We start from the raw sequence: 19427 nt of genomic DNA on the forward strand, positions 1-19427 counted from the left end.
CCTCCGCATGACCCAGGACGGGGCTCTTCACCCCCGACATGGCCTTTGAAGCCATCGTGAAAAAACAGCTTGTAAAACTCAAAGAGCCAAGTTTGAAGTGTGTTGACCTTGTGGTGTCGGAGCTAGCCACGGTCATTAAAAAGTGTGCTGAGAAGGTAACAGGTCTTGGTCCTCCTGTCCCTCATCAGTTCCCACCTCATCATTTCTTCATTGATGTTAGCCCTCAGCATCTGGGCAATCCTGCCTTGAGGGGACCCCTGCTGGGCACAGTGGTCACCCATACCCATCCCAACTGCCATCTCAAACTCTGGATGGTAGACTGAATGGGGAGGTGTACCACACACACGTCCCACCTTGTCAGTTTTGGGGTCCGATGCAGGAACCTCTTACATGTCTGAGCACACTGTAAACAGTTCCCACTCCTAGTTCTCATCCTTGGTCACTATCGTGTCCACGGTGTGTCTCTGTGAAAGGATGCATTTAGCAGCATCTCTCCCCAACTGGGGAAGGTGTGGCTCCCCAAAATGTGTGGCTCAGGTCACCTGGATAAAAAGGAGGGGGCCAAATTCCCAATGATCAGGTTACAGGTACCAGCAAAGGGTTCCCTGAGCTCGATGACCCAGATGCTGCCCCTGTTATCCAGGAGCAGGGCACCATGCTCATTTGAACGCTCAATGAGAGCCGTCAGTTTGTCCTGCCTTCACCTAGTCCTGGGCGGGAGGGGGATGTCTGGCACCTGGGTGGCAAAAGCGTGTCACTCACTTTCTCTGCCACTTTCCACCTCTGATTGCTGGCTTTGCAAACCGGCTCTCAGCATGCATGGCACCCTCTCCCCTTTCTTACTCCACATGCTCCTGACTGGCCTGCCCCTGTGTCCCAGCTCCTGCAGCTGGGAGGCAAGAGCAGAGTGGGGACCTGGTGGCCCCTCGTTTCTTTCCCTCTGTCTCATCCTTGTGCTCGGTTTATGTTTCTCTCTGGTCTGGCTATGAAGACCTTGTCAGCTCAGCCCTTCTACTTGCCCCCCAGCTCAGTTCCTACCCCCGGTTGCGAGAGGAGACAGAGCGAATTGTCACGACTTACATCCGAGAACGAGAAGGGAGAACCAAGGACCAGGTATTGTACCGGTTCACTGTTTTCTTTTCCTCTGTTCATGTCTAGCAAATATAGAGAGTTTCGTTCTGTGAGGTTTTTGCTTGTTTGTTTTTTAATTACAATTATTTATTCCAAGTTTATTTTCCTCAGCATACGTGTGGCGGCCAGAGGCATCTCTGTGGTGTTGGTTCTCTCCTTTCTTTATGTAGAAGTTCTGGGGATAAAACTTAGGTCACCAGGTTTCCAAAGCACGCATCTTCACCTGCTGAGCCATCTCAGCAGCCCCAAAGATGCTTCTGAGGCCTGGACCATGACTCGGCTGGCATAGCGCTGGCCGAGCATGTGCTCCACCATCCCCGTTGCCCGGCCTCTGTCCTGGCCTCCCCGGCATGTGTTGAGCAGTCTTCCACTACGGTTGTTCAGGTTGTAGCAATGTCTTTGTGCAGCCACAGATTAGATTGTTCTGCGATGTGGCTAAGTCTTGGTTCTTTTTCTAAAGACCCAGGGCCCTTCCCCACAGTGCTCTGTGGAGACCCCATGTGACTCTGATTTCTGTCCAACCCTGGCCCAATGTGTAGGGTCCATGGGTGACCTGTGGTGGCACTGGTTGGCTTTCTCGTTGCTGGGACATTTTCTACTGTACCTTTCTAGGGCTGCCCTTATCTGCTGGAGGAGTACTGGGGGTCTCAGCTGTCCCCTTCCATACCCTGGGCTTTCATTAATCCTTTAAGTGGGGGGCTGGAGAGATGCCTCAGTGGCTGTGTGGTTAGCACACCTGGGTTTTGTTCCCAGTGCTCACATATTAGTTTACACTCACCCATGACTCCAATTCCAGGGGATCCCATACCAACTTCTAATGTTGCAAGTACTAGGCACGCACATTGTGAACAGACATACATGCAGGTCTCATGTGTATAAAGTAAAATAAATAAATCCAATTATGAGGCCTGATTACAGGTGCTTAAATCTAAACTACTATAAGTGTTTGCATTGCGTCTGCTTGTTCCTGTGGTGAGAGTTCCCTGGCCATACCTTTACCATTGATGGTGAAGAAATTGGCTCCCTTGTCCTGAGTTTTCATTTAGCGTTGGGCCTCTTGTTGTCTGTGACCCCATGGCTCCCCTGGCCTGGGATATGTGCTTTGGTGCGCAGGCCTGTCATCACAGTACGGGACGATGAAGCAGGATGAGGAAGAGTTCGAGGCCAGACAGACTGGGTTACATAGTGAGCCTGACTTGAGATAAAACACAGGCAGAGCGCTTTCAGCACACAGCATCCGGGGTTCCAGCCCCGCCCCAGCTGCATGCATGCTGCCCTGCTGTGGACACTTCCAGGCTTCAGATCAGAGCTGTGGGGTGACAGTGCTCAGGCCTTACAGATCCAGCTTCAGGGACTCTGCATGCAGCACCCAGCCCTCCCCCCAAAACCTACTAGGTCTTGCTTATTACTGAGGACGTAGACGCACACTGGCCAGGGAGTGTCTGGCCTGAGACCCCTGGACACCTTCTGAAGAACCCGAGCTTCTCTGCCCAGACAGCCTGGCCTGGTCTTAAAGGGAACCAGGGTAGAAAGCTGCCTGAGTCAATGTTGTTCATGGAGCAACCTAAGCCTGTGCAAACTAGGACCAGACGAATACCAGCAGACAGGGCGGTCATGGGGCTGGCAATGGACTAGCTGAAGGTGTCTTTCTCTGCCAGCTTGGAGAGTGCAACCTTCCCAGGTGTACACATGCAGAAGCACCTACGAATGTGACTAAGCTTTTAGTGTGTGTGGTGCTGAGCTCCATCTGCATGCACCACTCGACCAAAGCTCCTGCCCGACTTTTTCTTTTCTTTTTTAAGATTTACTAGCTGGGCATAGTGGTATATGAATTTAATCCCAGCACTCAGGAGGCAGAGGTAGGTGGATCTCTGAGTCAGAAACAAGTGGTCTATAGAGCAACTTCCAGTGTAGACAGGGCCACATAGAAAAAAAATTAATAAATATGGTAATGGCTATTTTGTCTTCATGTAATATATGTGTACTACATTGATGTCAGGTCCTGTGGAGGCCAGAAGAGGGCATCATTTCCCCTGGAACCAAAGTTATTGACAGGTGTGAGCCACATGTGGGAGCTTGAACTGAACCTGGGTCCTTTGGAAGCACAGATACTTATAACCACTGAGCCCTCTCTCCAGCTCTCACCCATACTTTTAATTTTACATTAATATGCTTATAAACAGAGCCACATATGAGCCAGGCTTGGTAACGCATGTCTTTTATGTTTAATCCCAGCACTTGGAAGGCAAAGACAGGGCAGCCAGGAATACATACGTAATGAGACCCTGTCTCGGAAAGAAAAGGAAAACAGAGCCATACATCACCCATGCTGGCTTGAACTCAGAATGCAGCTGTGAATGTTTGTGTAGGTTTTGGGGTTTTGGTTTTTTTGTTTGTTTGTTTTTTAGTTTTTTTTATGTTTTGTTTTGTTTTTTAGACAAGGTTTCTCTGTGTAGCCTTGGCTGTCTTGGTCTTATAGACCAGGCTGGCCTCAAACTTACAGAGATCCACCTGCGCCTCCCTGAGTACTGGGACTGAAGGCATCCGCCACCACATGTGGCTGTTTGTTATTTTGTTCAGTGCAATATATATACATATTTTCATGCAGGTGTGCTTGCATTGCATGCTTATGCTTCAGTTTGAAAGTAGCACTAACGAGATCCCAAAGGCTAGTCTGAAGTCATATGAATTGGTGGAGCGCTTGCATACTATGTATAAGTCCTGACCTCCAACCCCAGCAGTACCAATAAAAGAGAAAAAGAAGAGAATAAACCCAAATCTACTTCCATAACTTAGTAACATTAGGCCCCAGGTCACAGGCAAGTCAGTGGCCAAAGGAAGACACAAGTCCTGGTGATCAGCCCTCAAGGCTATACCCATGACCACCACACTGGGCTACCAGGTACTGTCCTCTTCGCCCAAACTTCCTGTGGGACTCTATACCAGCAGATCTACCCTTGTCCTGGTGACTCAGCCTTCCTGCTGAGCTTCTTTCTGGGAGAGCTGTGGGATTGCAGCAGATGTGGCTGCTGTCCTCTGAGATGTGCGTGCGTGCGTGCGTGCAGCAAGTGTGCCTGCTGCCCTCTGCTGTGTGTGTGTGTGTGTGTGTGTGTGTGTGTGTGTGTGTGCAGCAAGTGTGCCTGCTGCCCTCTGCTGTGTGTGTGTGTGTGTATGTGTGTGCAACAAGTGTTGTGCCTGCTGCCCTCTGCTCTGTGTGTGTGTGTATGTGTGTGCAGCAAGTGTTGTGCCTGCTGCCCTCTGCTCTGTGTGTGTGTGTGTGCAGCAAGTGTGCCTGCTGCCCTCTGCTGTGTGTGTGTGTGTATGTGTGTGCAGCAAGTGTTGTGCCTGCTGCCCTCTGCTCTGTGTGTGTGTGTGCAGCAAGTGTGCCTGCTGCCCTCTGCTGTGTGTGTGTGTGTATGTGTGTGCAGCAAGTGTTGTGCCTGCTGCCCTCTGCTCTGTGTGTGTGTGTGTGCAGCAAGTGTGCCTGCTGCCCTCTGCTCTGTGTGTGTGTGTGTGTGTGCAGCAAGTGTGCCTGCTACCCTCTGCTCTGTGTGTGTATGTGTGTGCAGCAAGTGTGCCTGCTGCCCTCTGCTGTGTGTGTGTGTGCAGCAAGTGTGCCTGCTGCCCTCTGCTCTGTGTGTGTGTGTGCGCAGCAAGTGTGCCTGCTGCCCTCTGCTGTGTGTGTGTGTGCAGCAAGTGTGCCTGCTGCCCTCTGCTCTGTGTGTGTGTGTGTGCAGCAAGTGTGCCTGCTGCCCTCTGCTGTGTGTGTACATAGAGCATTATGCTCATTGCCTTCCTATCTGTTCTATAGACTCTTTACTCACAGCCACACCTACTTCCCTGTAGATTCTTCTTCTGATCGACATTGAGCAGTCCTACATCAACACAAACCATGAAGACTTCATTGGATTTGCCAAGTACGTATACAGCAGTGTCGCAGGGGCAGCACCTATCCCCACCCTCAGCACCAAGACCCAAGTGTCTCCCGCCCTGGTGGGGATGCTGGGCAAAGGGAGAGCCATTTGGGTGTGCTTTGATGCTTCAGTCACAATGTCCTCACCCAGCGTGCTGTCTATGGACATCTTAGGGACAAAGTGTTTGTTTTGTGGTCATTCTCAGGGAAGTGGGAGGCCAGCCAGGTTTACATCCTGCAAGACTTCTCAGAGCTTTTCATGGGCCAACATATGTCCCAGCCCTGGTGTTTCCAGTTATCTCATGTGCTCTGCCTTCCACATCAACATTATAGACTCAAAACCAGAACCTTGGGCTGGGGGTGTGTCTCCATTGTCAGCACACTTGTAACACGCACGAGGCCCTGGATTAGACCACATAAACCAAGTGTGCTATCTGGTCCTGGGTCAATCGTCAGTGCTCAGTTGCCACTGGGGTGTTCGGGTAGCTCGTGCAGGTCCTCTTAGCTGTGGTTGCTAGGACACTGCCATACACCAGAAGCCGTCTCCCTTGTGTACTTTCATGCCAGACTCTCTGGTGGAGCAGTTAACGATCTAGGCCAGGTCTGCCTGCAAAGACAGACAGGACACTGTCTGCTCAGGGATCCTGGAAGTCCAAAGGGTAGCCGCGCGGCCTGACCTTTGGGTTCTGGAGACATCCTTCGAGGAGGCCTGCTGGGCACTAGGCCCTCTGTGTGTTGGTGCTCTGCACAGAGCTGATAAAGCATCTGTTCTCAGGGACACCGGCAGATGAATGATCAGAAGCCCCTCCCTGAGCACAGGAGCACAGGGTCCTAGTGGGTCACTTCTCCCCTGGGGCGGTCTGCAGCTAGGAGCTGGGGAAGGCAGCCTCTTTACATTCTGCTCCCCCAGCCATGCATGGACAGTGGAGTGACCCCGAGTGGTTGCTGCCAGTCTCCTCATCTCAATGTCTCTGCTTCTCACACTTGATCCACAGTTCCTTCTCACAATCTCTCCTGTTTTTCCTTTGACCACTCCACTTCTTTCTCTGGATTCCGGGGCCTTCCCACTTACCCAGCTGTTACTATACTGAGGAGCTGGTCACAGGGTGGGTATTGCCTGCTGTGTGCCTTTTTTCCTGGTGTGTGACCCGGGGTACCCTCCTTGGGGAGCCTCAGTCCTGTGGGGGATGTTCCAGAAGCCCCTGAATTACATCAGCCACTCTCTCAGCCAGGGGCCCAGCCAGGCCTTGCCTTGTGAAGAGGACAATGGGTAAGACACCATAGTGCCTGCCCATGAAGGGCACACAGACCAGGGCGTGAGTGGGTAATTGAGGATAGTAGCAAAAAGCATGAGAGATGAAACTTCCCAAAGAAGTCATGACAACAGTGTCAGGCAGGGCACTACAGAGAACTGGACTAAGATGCAGGACCACCAGCCAGTAAGACAGGATAGAAACAATAACTGGCGGCCACGCCCTTGCCGGGAGGACCCTTTAGCCTGAGGAGAAGAATTTAGGTTCCCTGCCGAGGTCCCCAAAGTCACTGGTTAGGGCCAAGGATAAGCATCACCATGCTGCTGTTTGAGGGAGCCACAAAACACTGATGTAGCACATCTGGGCCCTTGTCACTGTACTGTAAGTGATGGCTTAGCTTAGTCCTACCTCTTTCATTATGGATCATGACAGACAGGAGGCAGAGGAAAAGCCCTAAGAGGGGTGTGGTGTGGTTTATAGATCACTTGCTTAGCATGCATGAAGTCTTGCACCAAATCAAGGGGTACACGATAGCACATACCTGTCATCCCACCACAAGAGAAGTAGAGGCAGGATGATTGGTTGAAAGTCATCCTCAGCTGTACATCTGAGTTAGAAGCCAGCCAAGACCAAAGGAGACTCTCCCTATTGCTATAAATAAATATAGCAAGCCCTGGGATAATCCTGGTGGAATTCTACATCAGTTCTTAGGTTTTGAGCCCTTACCCATCTAGAGTAAAGTGCCCATCTCCTCCAATACACTGCTTGTCTAGCAGCTGACCACTGTCCTTGTGTAGGCCACTTGAACTCATTAGGTAGCCCAGGCTAGGCTCAGACTCATGCTCCTCCAGCCGTAGCTTCCACTTGCTGGGGTCACTGATCTGAATTCTCACATAACTCCCAGTTGAGACTCAGATGGTTTGAACTATAGGCAGAACCTCAGAGCAGCCAGTGAGTAATGAAACCAAGCTGTGTTGTTACTGGCGTCTTTCTGCTGCTCCCCCTAGAGCAGTAAAATGAGGCTGGAGACATGGGAAGTGGTTCCGTGCACTGGCTGCTTCTGCAGAGGGCCCGCATCAGGTGCCTCACAACCACCTGCCACTCCAGGGATCCAGTGCCCGCTGGCCTCCAGGCATGCCTGCACTTAGGTGATGCCCATAAACTCACGCAGACACACACGCACACACGCTGTTTTTAAAGAAGAGAATATAATAGAGAAGTGGGAGGACACAGTTGTTTTCAGGTGGCTATGGAATTGTTACAACAGAGCATACATGAGAACCAATGACACAGCAGTGAGTAGCTTCAGGGAGATGGAGTGGCCTGCCTAGAGGCACTGAGTGCAGAGTGCCTTCCTGGCCTGGCATACACAAAGCCCTGCGTTCCATCCCCAGCACCTCATAAGCCAGGTATGGAGGCACTCAGTCGCTGAAGAAAATAGGATCAGGAGTTAAGGTTATCCTACGCTACACATAGAGCTCGATGCCATCCTGAACTATTTGAGGCCCTATCTCAAAGCGGATTATAAACCTGATAGTGCACAATCCCAGCACTTGGGTGGCTGAGGTAGGCGGATCTCTTATGAGATACTGGCCAACTTTGTCTACATGGTAAGATCCAGAACAGCCAGGGTTACATAGTGGGGGGGGGGGGGGGGAATTGGGTGGGAGCTAGAATTGCTATGGTTCTGTCAGGGAGAGCTAGCCCAGCATGCATGAGGCCTTGTTTTGGTCTGCTGCATCCGCCTTGAAACGATGAGGGTGGGGAGTGTGGCTGTTGAGGAGACATGCAGAAACCTCCCGCAATGGGCTTGGGTGGGCTCTGGCTTGAGTCGGGTTCCTCTAGCCAGCCTTTGGCCAGTGTATGCCCAGAACTAGGAGGGCTGGTCATGAGAGCCACTTCCAGACTGCTGAAGGGTCAGGGGTGGGAAGAGAACATAGAGAAAGCCCAGGGGTGTTGTGTTCCAGTCCCTGGAACCAACTCCCTGTCCCATTTCCCTTGCTTCTTGCACCTCTTCTTCTTTGAAGCTCTGACTTCCAGTGGCCTGTGGGCCATGGCTGGTGCTTCCAGAGTGGCTGGGAGCAGGTTCTAAAAGCCAGGGTCAGTCAGATATGTTGCTCTTGTATTGTGTGCTCTAGCTGTTCTCCGCTTGTAGGGCCATGTCCTTGTCTCTGCCCTTAGCGGGTCTGTGGGCCCCTAGGGAGAGAACCCCAGCCTGGGCCACGAGGGCCTCTTCACCTCCTCCCACATCTCATCTGAATGTGTCTTCTCTGCTTCTGTTACAGTGCCCAGCAGAGGAGCACGCAGCTGAACAAGAAGAGGGCCATACCCAATCAGGTAGCTCCCCAGCCTCGGCTGTCACTCCTGAGGACAAGAGCACACTGAGCCCGTTATACCATGTGATATGGGAACTGACACCTTAGTACCAGGCCACTCGTTCTGCCAGCCTCTGGGCTACATAGCTGTTAGGACCATGGCTTCCACAGGGCCTAGGGGCAAATCCCAAACACCCTAAGGTCTCATGTGACATCTAAGGTGACAGTTAGAGCTTGACCCTCAAAGCAGGGAATGTGTAACAATCACCCCAAGGTGTAGGAGAAGCCATGGGAGGTGCCACAGGCAGCTCAGGGAAGATGGAGGTGGTTTGATTCCATACCCCAGACCGGGAGCAGCCACAGGCCTCAGCATCCTACCTCAGCTTCAGAGGCGTTGCATATTTATGAATGGATTCATAAATGCAGTGTTATATGTCTAGTTGAGCTTTTTTTTCTATCCAGTTTCTGCCACTGTCTCCCAATTCCCTTCCCATGTCAGGCTTGGGTGAGGGTGGGGCGCTGTGCTGTTGTATCTTGCACGATTTAGAGCCAGATTGGGGAGAAATGTAACAAATGCATGATTTTGAATTTCTTTTGTGCTTGCCATAGGTAGTACATAAGTTGTTGCTTTTTTTGTTTTAAAGAAGATAATGAATTAAATATTAACACCGTGAATATAATTAATAGCATGTAATTTTTTTTCTTTTGCTGTTTTTTATTCCTCTGCTCTTCTTTCTCTTGTCTTTGTGCTTTTCTTGCTTTTTCTCCGTCCCTTCACGTCCCTTCCATCTCTCCTCCTATTCTTCTTTGATTGACCCACAACCCTAACTTTACATTCTCAAAGGGAGAGATCTTGGTAAGTACCTGCTTAGTGTGGTGGCTCACTTAGAGAACTTAGTAGTAAAGGAGGCCTGCCCTGCACCCTCTGCTCAAAACTAAAGCGTGAACTAACCTGGGAGCCACATGTCACTGCTGTCACAGGACCTCTTGTCCTGGGCATCTGTTGCTCTTACAAAAATACTAACCCGGTTGCCCCTTTCTGGGAGGCACACCCCTCTTGCTGGTTCCTAGCAGGTTTTCCTGGAGTCCTGTAGTTCAGAGATGGCAAATACGCTCTTCACACATTGCCTCCGTCCCCCTCAGCTTCCTAGAGATGGAAGCTTGTGCTCAGGTCCTGCTGGAGTTCATTCTTGCTGATGCCTGCCCTTACCCTTCCTCCCTTCTGTGTAGACATCACTGACTGACCAGATCATGTGTTACCACATGGAGAAATTTGTGTTTCTGTGCCTGTGGCAGACATTACTAGATGATGTCTCACTCTGTCCTGTGATTTTTCCTCCACAGTGAGCCTAGGGCAGACATTGCTAATCTGTCATGGCATTCTTAATATGCAGGCCATCAACTCCCCATTCTGTATCTGTTGTGGTTGACAAGTGGTTTTTTTTTTTTTCCTTAAAATTTTCCGTGTGATATCCTACCCCTTACGATGGGCATGAATAATCAGGTTGCCCCATGACAGATAGGATGATTAGTGTGGATGTTCAGTTCCACTCTCCCACTTTTCTTATCCACTGCCCAGGACAGACATCTCTAATTGATTCCAGGACCTTTTTCTGCTGCTCAGAGTTGTTGCCATAGTCCTGGGCAGTTCCCAACCATCAGTTGGTGTGTATCGTATTTGCCATCCTAACTGTGGGTAACTCATCTTCCTTCACATGGGCTGGGAGCTGGGTCGTCAGAGGGGTACAAGGCCCACCCCACCCCACCCCTGCTGAAAGCTGAGTCTAGGTGAAGGTGCTCCTTGCAAGCAGCTTGGCCCCTAGCCCTGGCAGGCCCCTTTCTCCAGAATATTCTTCTGCTGCCACCACAGTCCTCTGCAGAGATATTCTTGGTGTTTGGAGCCTTTGCAAAGGTTGAGCCAGATCTGTGCTGGTGGCAGGAGTTGGATGGGCCAGTGTTAGAGAAGGCAGGCCTGGGACTAGGTCAGCCTTAGGCTTGGAGCCAGCCCATCAGGTCCTGCCCAGGTGGCTACTGTTCCTGCCTTATACTCCATCCTCCTGGCCACAAAGCCATGTGCATGGCTGGTCATAGCCAATGGGTACCCAAGCCATACTTGCTTTTCCAAGTGATCTTCACCATCATGGCTCCTGCTGAGCTCACCTTGCTGCTGCTTGCTGCCCAAGCCACTGGGATGGGCCCTCTCTCTTCTGTGTGCCTGCATGCCTGTCACTGTGTACCCCAGAAATGGAAACCCTAGCTGCCTTTCCTGTTGCCACACCCCCTCACCTCAAGTCCTTGAGGCTGTGACCCTAGGTTCTCACAGTCTGCCTTGGAGATAAAGAGGCACATTCTTTGCTATTCCCTAGGATCAGTCTGTGTCTATACTCAGAGGGCAGGGATGTTGTCTCAGACTGCACTGGGGTGTCCACATAGGCAGGGGGCTGGACGGGAAGGGTGCCTTGGGGCCTCTTGTCAGCCCATGTACCTTAGTGGAGGCAGCTTGGTAGGACAGAGTGAAAGCTGTTACACAATAGTACAGAGACCCCACCATGTGGGATTACTCTTCTTGGGGTACAGTGGCAGCTTGGGCCCAAGTTTCTCTCCTTTGGTTGATATGAGGTGACTGAGTCAAAGCCCAATAAGCCTTTAGGCTACCAGGCTAAGACTTAACTGAAAGGAACCTTCCACCCATCCCTGGCAGGACAGAACACAGCCACAGGATCCCACTCACCTCAGGCTGGGTGATCTCCCAGAATTAGTCAGCCTTACCAACCTCACCAGCCAGCCTAGGTAGCCTGGGATCAGGGGTGTTCCTGGAATGCTGAAAACCTCCAGAGCTGAGCCCAGGCCATTTTGGAATGAGTCTGTATGAGTCACTGTTTACGTGGATTTCATGCCCTCCCTGGGCTCCAGGCATCTCTAGGGGTCTGAAGGTCTCTTGACATCCCAGGGAGGGGGAAATCTGTACCCTCGGCTTTCATGAGGGGTGTCAAGTAGCAGCTCATGTTGTTCCTGACCTGAGAGGGGACTTGAGTGGACGGCATGGATTCCTGAACCTTCAGAGGCCACTGTGGCCCTCATGGCCTGTAGCTTGGAGCCCACGTGCACCTGCTGTAGCAGAATGGGTAGACACGGGCCCTGCTTTGGTTTGCCAGTTCTGGAGCCAAACAGGACAAAGAGACCTCAAATCCATGTCCCAGCCTGGGCCCTAGAGATGCTGGTTTGGGTTCTTCTGCCCCATCCTCTCTGGGGGCCCAACACCGGCCTCCTCAGCTGTTCACGGCTGTCAACAGCACATTCTCTGCAGCCTAGCCATCTGTTGCTGCCTTAGTCCCAGGCATCCCTGTTGCCACCTCTGCCTGCTTCCTGCTGTCCCCAGAGTCCCCAGGTCAGGGGGTGGGGGGCTTAGGTCTCCATGTGCCTCCATGTCCCAGGGATCATGAGAATATGAAAACGTGACCCCCCCCCCCCCAGTCTGCCCGCGCCTAGCAGTCAGGTGAGTCCCCAGGCTGACCTGGCTTCTGTCCCCTACTCAGATGGCAGCTATGGTCCAACAAGCCCTTTCCATGGAGTGTCTCCCAGTCTAGACAGTGAGTTGTCATGCATGCTCAGAGGTTAAGAGCATTAACTGCTCTTCCAGAGGACCCAGGTTCAATTCCCAGCACCCACATGGCAGCTCACAACTGTCTGTAACTCCTATTCTAGGGGATCTGACATCCTCACACAGACATACATGCAGTCAGAAACACCAATGCACATAACATGAAAATAAATAAATACTTAAAAAAAGAAAAGTGCACTCACTGGGCTTCTAGCTAGCTGAAACACAGTCCCACTCTGTTGCCCCCTTCAGTGTCTCTGAAGTGGTCCTCTGGGCTCTGTCTTTGTCCCCAGCCCTCTGGGTGGAACTGTCTCCATAACACTGGTCATCTACTCACAGAAGCGCTTATGTGAATGAGCTACCTTCTTGGGTCAGTCCCATGAAAGAAGTGACAGCTATCACATGCTGTGGGTCCTCCAGTGAGGCGTTTCTGCTTACCTTGTCTGACCCAAAGAAGAGCAGTTCCTTAGTATCCTAACCCCTAGCCCCAGCCTCCTGGCCTAAGCCCCTTGTAAGCCACATCACTCACTGTAACCACAGAGGGACTCAGCTATAGGGGTCAGCTCACCCTTGGGCTAGAGATCTGCTGTCTGATTGTATCTCCATCCATCCCCACACTTGCTCTGGCTCCCTGTCTGATCCCCAGCTGCGAATGCTTGGGTCGACTTGGAGCTAGGATCCTGGCTTGGGGTGGAGGTATTCCTGCCACACACTAGGCTTCTATCCTGCGGGGGAGGAGGTGGGTGGGGCACAGGGCTGTCCACCCTGCTAAGCCAAGTCCTCCCCACCAGGTGATCCGCAGGGGCTGGCTGACCATCAACAACATCAGCTTGATGAAGGGTGGCTCCAAGGAATACTGGTTCGTGCTGACAGCTGAGTCACTGTCTTGGTACAAGGATGAGGAGGTAAGCTGTCGGGAACACGGGTGGCCTGGTGAGATAGGAGAGGAAGGTGATCCCCAAACCAATCCCCCTTGGCCAGCACTCATTCATTCCCTCAGTCACTTGAGAAAGTTAAGAGTCAGGTATGGTGACATGCTGGGATCTCAGCACCGGGGGGAAATATAGGCAGGCTGGGCTAGCTATGTGGTAAGTTCCAGACCTGTCCAAGTTACACAGAACTGCCCGTCTCAAACAGGGGTCTCAACCGGTAAAGTGCAGGAGACCTGATTCTAATCCCAGAACCTGTGTGCTCATGTTCCCAAAAGGCAAGGCACACACAGCTGCTGGCCGGCTAGGCTTCTCCCTTGATTGAAGTGCCAGGCAAATGGGAGGCCTGTCTCAAAAATCCAGAAGGTGGCACCTGAGAAATGACACCCGAAGTGGTTCTCTGGCTTTCACATGCACATACATGTGTATACAACTACACACACAAATGTCCTTACACCTACACACAAATAATGAAGAAATGGGGTGTGATGATGTAGTTTAGCATGGGTGAAGCCTTAGGTTCTATCCCTACTTGGCATCATATAAGCAAGGCATGGTGGTACATGCCTGTGATGCCAGCACTCAGGAGCTCCTGGCCATCTTGCAGTACGTAGAGCTAGCTCATGGGGGGTTTAGACTACATAAAACTGAAGAATGGACCCTGGCCTGAGTTCCCTACCACTGTATGGGAGCTGAGGGAGTATCCTAGTCCCAGGCCTTGCACAGTGCCAGATTCCCAGCATGCACTCTGGTGGTTTTTACCAGCAGTCACCTCTCTAGGCTCTTCCAGCCACCGTGTAGGAGGGACCCCACCACCAGTGCACCGAAGAGATGCTAAGACTCAGCATGGTGGGGGCACGTGTGACTGGAAACCTGCTTCTGCACATTTCATTGTTCTTTTTAGAAGCTGGCCAGCTGGTGCCCTGGCCCCTGACATGGTAGTCTTTCGTTTGGTTTGGTTTGGTTTTCGAGACGGGGTTTCTCTGTATAGCCTTGGCTATCCTAGACTCGCTTTGTAGACCAGGCTGGCCTTGAACTCACAGTGATTCACCTGCCTCTACCTCCTGAATGTTGGGATTAAAGACATGCGCCACCACACCTGGCTTAGCTTCTGCACTCTTAAGAAAAGCAGGCTGAGGCTGAGCAGACCAGGGTGTGTGTGTGTGTTTTTCCGGGGTCTTGTGATGGGTAGGCCATTGCAAAGAGACCCAGCGCTGGGCCTAGCAGACAAGTTAGGAGCTTCTTTCCCTGGCTGGACGTGGTGGCTCATGCCTTTAATCCTAGGCAGAGGCAGGTAGATCACTGAGTTCAAGGCCAGCCTGGTCTACAAAGCGAGTCTAGGACAGCCAGGGCTACACAGAAAAACCCTGTCTCCAAAGAGCTGGGGGCGCGGGAGAGATTCTCTCCTTTGTACTGGGAAGGACTGTTCCATTTGCTCCTCATCTGGGGACAGAAAGCAAGCATTTGGGCCTCACTGTAGACAAGCCCTGTAATAGGGCTACCCCACCAGCAAGAGTAATGAAAAATGTCTGTATGTGCCAAAGATGAAGCAGGCAATGGGGACCCTGACACCTTTAAGGGTCGTGGAAGGGGCCCTCAGCATCACAGGTAGCAGCCATCTCTGAGAACCAGACCACTTTTGTAGGCAAGTCTTCAATAAAGACCATAAGGCTCTTTTTCTTTATTTTAGAAATAAACAAGTGGAGAACAGTGCCAATTGAAAGCAAGGAGAAAGGCCTAGTTCAGCTGAGGATATCCCTCCCCAACCCCAGGGCTCTCTCAGTCCTGGGGCTACCTTCCCCACCCTCTTCCTCCTCCTTCCAGAATATTCCCTGGGTGTCTCCACCCACTGGAGACAGCACAGAGAAACACTCACCTTAGGTGGTCTGTTCACTGCTGCTGCTGCCCAAGCCCAGCCTAACCAGTGTGCAGACTACTGTGCATATTACAGCCTCCTGAACAGGTAGTCTGAACACTGGGATGGCGAGGATGGCTGTTGTGTCCCTCAGAGTGGTCACCATGCAGGCTGGGGGCCCTCTGATTCTCCCAGGATCCTCCATTCATCCATGTACCCTGGGCTCTTCTGATGTGGCAAGGCCAGGATGACTGGCTCACATCTGGAGAAAGTTGGAGTTTTCAGGAAATCTGAAAGCAGGCTGGAGGAGGGTTTCGGTCAGTGGCCCATGCCGCAGAAGGAGGTTCCTGTGTAATTGTGCACTCTGAGAGCAAGCGCATGCGCCTGCTCATGTGCGTGAGTGAGACAGCAGCTGCCCGATCCTGGGCAGAATCACATATAAACAGTTCCAGATGTGGCAAGCCTGAATGTCTGTGACTCAGTTACTTGGCCCAGGCCGGCTGGCTGGAAGCTTCCTGTCTCATGACACCATAGAGTACAGGCCATGGAGTTCCTTCTGGGAACCACCCCTCTCAGGAAACAGAAGCTCCTTTAAGGACCTCCTCCCAAATTCCCAGCTTTGTTTCTTTCTTTCTTTTTTTTTTTTTTTTTCCCCCCAAGATTTATTTATTTATTTATACACTGTTCTGCCCTTATGTGTACTGGCATGTCAGAAGAGGGCGCCAGATCTTATGGGTGGTTGAGTCACCATGTGGTTGCTGGGATTTGAACTCAAGACCCTTGGAAAAACAGACAGTGCTCCTAACCTCTGAGCCATCTCTCCAGCCCCGCAGCTTTGTTTTTTATAACCAGACAGACTTGAGGGCTGCTCTTTCTGGTTGGGGCTCCCAGCATGTAGCGTGTAAGTGCCAGTGTTTCACCCTCCACAACCACAGCCTCTCCGTCTGTGCTCCACTCAGGCAGTGAGACGCAGTGAGACAGACTGGAAGCCAGTGAGAGCAATAAGAGGAAAGCTGCAGCCCCAGCTGTGCCACCTTCCCCAAGGCTGAGTCTCAGCCAGCCTCAACAGGGGGGACAGGGGCTTAGAGAGAAGCAGCAGCATGTCCCATGGCACACAGCCTAGAAAGGCAGCCCAGTGTCTAACGCAGAGGGCACTCACAGTGCTTGGGTTGGCCCTATCCTCCTGTTCAGAACTATCACTGCTGATGAATTCAGAGGAGATATTCCAGAAGGCTTCTTTCTAGGGCTTTGTGATAGTGCAGTGCCCGGAACCATCAGGAAGAGTCATGAAAGATGTGTAGGTTACACCTGGGGAGATAGCACTGTGGGCAGGAGGACTTACACTGCATCATGGGACCTGAGTTCACATGCCCAGCACCCGTGAAAAGGCTGTGGGTGCCTGTAACCCCAGCAGTGTAGTGGGCAGATTTGGAGGATGGCTAGGGCTCACTGGCCACCAGCCTGGCTCCAGGGTTAATGAGAGACCCTGTCTCAAGGAAATGGATGTCCTCCCCTTTGCCCCCAACATATGTGTACACTGCAAAAACAGAGAAAATGTCCAGGTGAGGGGCGGAGTCTAGGCCGCGGTTGTTAGAGCTTTTGCCTGGCATGCACAGAGCCCCGGGTTCCATCCCAGTACTGTATAACTGGGTGTGATTTCTGGGCAGCCTGCTAATTCATTACAGAACTTGTCAGGCAGATGCAGGAGGACCAGAAATTCAAGGTCATCTTCAGCTGTATAGGGAATTGGATGCTAGCCTGGGATATATGAGATTTTTTTTAAATATTTTTTTATTTAATTTTAATTTATGTGCATTGGCGTGAGGGTGTCAGATCTTGGAGCTACAGACAGTTGTGAGCTGCCATGTGGGTGCTGGGAATTGAACCCAGGACCTTTGGAAGAGCGGACAGTGCTCTTAACCACTGAGCCAACTCTTCCCGCCTGAGATTTTGTTTTAAAAAAAAAAATAAATAAAAGTCTATACGGTGCGGAGAATCCCCAGAGAGGATTGTCTCTTTGTCTACAGCCATACTTAAGTTGCACAATGGCCCTGCTCTGTGCCCCTAGGCAGACAGCTTCCTACTCTGAGCAGACATAACAGACCAAGTGGCGCAGGCCTATCATTGCAGCTACTTGGGAGGCTGAAGCATATTGGAGTTTCAAGAAAAAAGAGGGCTGCCTGGCATGCACAAAGCCACTGACACTGTGTGCCATTGGCGCCCGGGCATCAGGTTCCCAGTTGTGGCGTCTGCAATGGCCTGTGCTTTAGTCCCCCTCCCTGTGAATACATTGTCACCATAATTCGGTGGCGTGAACCAGATAGTGGGGAGGACCACCTGAGCATGACGAGTGGTCACATTACAAATGAGGTTAGGGCTGAGCACCCATGGCATAGGTGTTCTCTGAATGAAAAACAAGATGGCAGGCTTCCTGTCTGGGAACTGCTGGGTCAGCAGGGTGAACAGGCAGTCATCTAGGTCATCAGGCACAGTGTCTGTAGTAGGGTAGGATGGGGGTCGGCCTGAGGTACCTTCTGTTCAGAGACCTTTAGGAAGGCCAGCAGGGGACAGGATAGGCTGTTGGGATGGGAGCGTTCTGGACAGAGGCCTTGAACATACAAAGGTTCTGGGGTAGGAGACCTGGAGTTTGAGGGAACATTCACGTGAACAAGGGGGTAACAGCTCAGCACACCAAGTGCCAGGTGTTGGCACTAGCTGTCGGGGTTTTGCCGGCTCGGCCCTGGCAACCCAGGTGAGCCTCTGTGCTCTCTCCTCAGGAGAAAGAGAAGAAGTACATGCTGCCGCTGGACAACCTCAAAATCCGGGATGTAGAGAAGGGCTTCATGTCCAACAAGCACGTGTTCGCCATCTTCAACACAGAGCAGAGGTGAGGAGCCTGCCATCTTCACAGCCTTCCACAGAACTCTGAGCCCTCACTCTTGAGTCCCTGCCCCAGCATCCCACCTTCTAGAAAGGGAGTGAAACTGAAAACAGTCCCGCCGTGTTTCTGTGTAGTGGGGGTAAGGGCAGAGAGCACCAGGGGTGCAGGTGAAAGTGGATGAAATAGCATGAGGACCTCAGTCCAACCCTCCCACACACACCTACAAGAAGAAGACTGGCATGGTGCCGAGGAGGCAGAAACAGGAGGGCCCCGGTGGCCACTGACCCGCTAGCTAGTCTAAGCCACATCTGCAAGCAGCAGGCCAATGCAGCAGGCCATGTCTCAAAGAGTGAGGACACAGAAAGTGAGGAAGGCACCTGGTGCGAACCTCAGGCCTCTGCATACACATGCACACACGCACATACTCACAGCTGACTTGCTGACTTGCCCTGGCCTCACTCCTCATGGATGGCCACCAGGAGATGTAGCTCAGTGGTAGAGAACCTGCCTAAAATCCCCATTGATAGAATCCTTGCTTAGAGTCCCCAAGGAAGAGCTGGAATGCATGGTGCCACTCATGCTGTGCTGAGGCTCCTGCATCAGTTAACTTAAGCCAGTTCACAGACAGAATGATTGCACACGATCCCTGTGGGGACTCTCTCCCCAGCTAATCCCAGGTTGTGTCAAGTTGAGTGTTAAAGCCAACTGTCACAGAGAGAAATGAGTGAACCCAAATACCACGCTGGGAAGTCGGGCATGGTGGCACACACCTCTAATTCCAGCACGCAGGAGGCTGAGGCAGGAAGTTCTAAGTTTGAGGCTGACTTTCGATGTGTGGCAAGCCCCTGCTATAAATAAATGAGTAGTAAGCTATCAACACTTCTGTGCCAGGTACTCTTGATCTGATGGTAGTGTGTATTTGTATATGTGGTGCTTGGTGCTACAGTATACCCGGCAGACACACCTAGAAACCCTTAACAAACTGGAATCCCCTTTTAGCCTAGATCAGGCAGAGAGCCCCCAAAGCTCGTGCTCTTAGTGACCACCCAAGTCCCCTTCTACCACCCACTGCAGGAATGTCTACAAGGACCTCCGACAGATCGAGCTGGCTTGTGACTCCCAGGAAGATGTGGACAGCTGGAAGGCTTCGTTCCTGAGAGCTGGGGTCTACCCAGAGAAGGACCAGGTGAGGAGCCACCTTCCCTGCCTGTGTGACACCAGGTGCTAAGCTGACCCCGCCTGGGGAGAAGGGACCGTTCATTTCTGGGTCACTAGTGTCAGCCAGCTTTTCGCGGGGCTGTGGGAATGGCTTGGTGGGAAGGTGCCGCCACACGAACATGAGGGCCGGGGCTGACCCTAGAACTCACACAGGCTGCAGCCAGGGTTAGTGAAGCACACTTGCTCTCTGCTAGGAGGGCCCCAGAGCTCAGCAGCCAGCCAACGGTGGCACACAAGTGGTCCCCAGGTCCTAGTGAGAGGCCTTGTCCCAGAGTAAATATCATCTTCATAGTCAGTTCTTGGCCAGCCAGCAACACACTGAAACCCTGTG

At 51.9% G+C, this 19427-nt stretch overlaps 1 protein-coding gene across 11 annotated transcripts in view; it reads left to right on the top strand.

Annotated features, from left to right (window-relative positions):
- The window catches only part of Dnm2 (dynamin 2), an 85279-nt gene that overhangs the window by 57974 nt on the left and 7878 nt on the right, over positions 1-19427 (top strand). For 3 of the 11 annotated variants that reach the window (XM_051156021.1, XM_051156015.1, XM_051156018.1), the window contains exons 11-17: positions 1027-1113; positions 4978-5048; positions 8583-8634; positions 9457-9468; positions 13005-13118; positions 17775-17884; positions 18953-19064. In XM_051156021.1, coding sequence (XP_051011978.1) covers positions 1027-1113; positions 4978-5048; positions 8583-8634; positions 9457-9468; positions 13005-13118; positions 17775-17884; positions 18953-19064 — 558 coding nt within the window. Of the gene's footprint in view, positions 1-16; positions 156-1026; positions 1114-4977; positions 5049-8582; positions 8635-9456; positions 9469-13004; positions 13119-17774; positions 17885-18952; positions 19065-19427 lie in introns of all 11 variants that reach the window. The other 8 variants (XM_051156022.1, XM_051156020.1, XM_051156014.1 and 5 more) reach the window with 3 other exon arrangements.

This window comes from Acomys russatus, chromosome 14 (assembly GCF_903995435.1).
Source record: "Acomys russatus chromosome 14, mAcoRus1.1, whole genome shotgun sequence".
NCBI classification, from domain to species: domain Eukaryota; kingdom Metazoa; phylum Chordata; class Mammalia; order Rodentia; family Muridae; genus Acomys; species Acomys russatus.